Source organism: Glossina fuscipes, unplaced genomic scaffold (assembly GCF_014805625.2).
Source record: "Glossina fuscipes isolate IAEA_lab_2018 unplaced genomic scaffold, Yale_Gfus_2 112, whole genome shotgun sequence".
Taxonomy (NCBI): Eukaryota; Metazoa; Arthropoda; class Insecta; order Diptera; family Glossinidae; genus Glossina; species Glossina fuscipes.
The window spans coordinates 8,097,963-8,100,560 of record NW_023998455.1 but is presented as its reverse complement, the minus strand read 5'-3'; the positions used below and the strand labels follow the sequence as shown (position 1 = coordinate 8,100,560).

The following is a 2,598-nucleotide window of genomic DNA, read 5'->3' as shown; positions in this document are numbered from 1 at the left end:
CAACATTACTAATATTGTAGCAGAATTGATTTCTTGAAATAAGAAAACTCTACCGTCAAGTTCAAGTAAATGAGATGTGGAAGAAAATCTTCTCATAGCAGAAAGGGAGAGGAAAATAATCAGCAAGTGTTACAAAGTACTCCCATTACTTAAGCAATTTATAATCCTCACCGACTGCTCATTTCCATTAAAATGAAAAAAAAATCCTTATTTTTCATATAAAACAACAACACACACATTTTATTACTATTTAATTAGAAAAAAAAAAAAACATCATAAACAATACTTCAGATAACTAACTTAACTTCGTTTTAAAGTAAAAAAAAAAACAATTACATTAAAGTTTATAATACACAATTATTAAAATGCAAAAGAAGAGGAAGACGAAGAAAGCGAACTTGTCTTTAACACTGAACTGAACGAACAAACCACTTCACCTTAGCAAGACAATTAATTGTGAGTAATGGCTGAAGGGGAGGGGAAGACTAAAGACGAAACGATTGAAAACAGCCCAAAAGAGGAGAAATAAATTAAAATAAATTCGCCGTATGCTGCACACATGGTCTACATACATCTATATACAATTACGTGATGATATGAATAAGGCAAAAAAAAATAAAGGAATCAATTGTTCATCACTTGTGATAGTAATGCCCCAAATAGGGAGCGTAGCCACCATGAGCCAAGGCGGGATAGGCTGCATGGAAACCAGGTCCTGGCAGGGGAGCAGGTGCGGGGGCTGGTGCTACATGTACGGGGGCCGGAGCATAAGCTACTTTAGGCAACGGTGGAAGAGGCGGGGCGGGAGCGGGTGCTACTACCGCCACAGGAGCAACGGCCTTGTAAGCTAGGGGCTCTTTACGAACTACAGCATTAAAACCATTGTGGGGATCAGCAGTGTAGTCAACAGTGCGTTTTGTACCGTCAGGGTCAACCACCGAATAACTGCCCTTCACAACATCGCCATGACGTGTTTCATGTTGGCTCTTCGAATCTCCAGTGTAGCCATCTTGTATGTCATAACCGAAACTGTATTTCGGAGCCGGATCATAAGGTTCTGGAGCGGCTGGCTTTGGTGCTAAAAATGAAGGAAGAAACGCGAATGAACAGCTTAATATTTTATGGCGAGTACTTACCAGCTGCTACATAAGCCACTGGCGCATGAGGTGCGTATGCTGGACCATAATGTAAGGGTCCGTGATATGGACCAACAACACCGCAATAACCCACTGTTATAGAGATGGTAAACAAAAGTATCTGAAACAAAAGTTTGAATTAACTCGGTCAGCTTTTAGGAAATGTGTCCGATAAACCATACGCGAAATGCTTTGCTCGCATCACAAAAAAGTGGAAGCCACAATAAATGAAAGTCCATCTAACATCGTGGAGCAAATGGACGCATAGAAGCGTAGGAGCCATAACAACTTATTGAAGGGGCAATATAGCGATTAATGAGGAGAAATGTTTTAATATACGTGAAGTGCCTGCTCTACTAATATAAATATAATCCATAACCATTAAGTCCAATCTATGGGCTCTTACATCCAGGATTTTAGAGGCGAAAGTGCGTGACTGTCTCATTATGTGATCGTCTATCACTTCTACGTTTGTTAGCAATAATCTACCTCACGGCCTGTGCACTGGAATTTGGGCTTTCATAACGCTTGGATGCTTTTCTTCGAAGCCATAATACGCTTTAACTACAAATATAATAAGCAGCGAAAAAATTGTTGGGGTCTGGGATGCGCTCGAGCGATAATAATATTGTGAAACATGTACTTTTGTGCTAATATAAAGGACAAAAAAGCCTTTCCATATACCAAGCCACTCCGATGTAGCTGTGATCCGTTTATATTGGGATCGTTGTTCTACTAAAAGTGAATTAATCCACAGCTGCTACAATAATTGATATACTTTAAAATGTTCTTGTTAACGTCATCGCCGCGATCGAAGACGTGTTAGTTGACGCGGACAAATTATCGGGTCAAGAGTAGTATTACATTCTTGCTGACTTAAGTTTATTCGCACGATGACAGGAAAGAACAGGTTGGAGGCAGCTATTAGCTAGCTATAGCGGTCTGTAGCCTAAACAGCACTACAACGCACGCGACTTATCTTAAGACGTACCCCTAAGGTATCACATTTTTATTGGTTGTTACGTTAAGTCTTACGTGAACGTATTGTAAAGGTCTAAATACTTGAAAATCACTTTGGTTGTAAAACACCCTTTACCTGAACCACTTTATTGTTTCATTGGATTGTTTTCTTCTTTTTTTTTTTTTAGTGGCTCTGCGGCCGTTTTATTGCAGTTTTTGAAAAGTTTTTTTTTAATTCATAAATTGCACACACCTTTAATACAAACATATTCCGGTAGTCAAGAATTCAAAGTGTTATCCTTTTAGTTTCAGAATGAGCTCGTGGTATATCCTTTTTCGAAATACCCGAAAAATCCGCAAGGTAATCACTTAAAGTCGCTTCGTAGGAAGCTAACTAACTGAACGTGACACTAGTGAAAAAATGTCAACGTTTCTCTTTCAACCGCACGATCTGTCTTAAAAGCTTATACAGATAATATTGTGCTTCGCTGAATACAATTCT

At 39.0% G+C, this 2,598-nt stretch overlaps 1 protein-coding gene across 1 annotated transcript; it reads right to left on the bottom strand.

Moving 5' to 3' along the window:
* Positions 1-207: 207 nt before the first annotated feature.
* LOC119639600 (larval cuticle protein A2B) lies at positions 208-2,598 on the bottom strand. Its single transcript, XM_038037080.1, has 3 exons — positions 2,350-2,598; positions 1,137-1,257; positions 208-1,078 (listed from the first exon to the last, which is right to left on the bottom strand). The coding sequence occupies exons 1-3, from the start codon at positions 2,362-2,364 to the stop codon at positions 636-638; spliced, it is 579 nt and encodes a 192-aa protein (XP_037893008.1). The 5' UTR covers positions 2,365-2,598; the 3' UTR covers positions 208-635.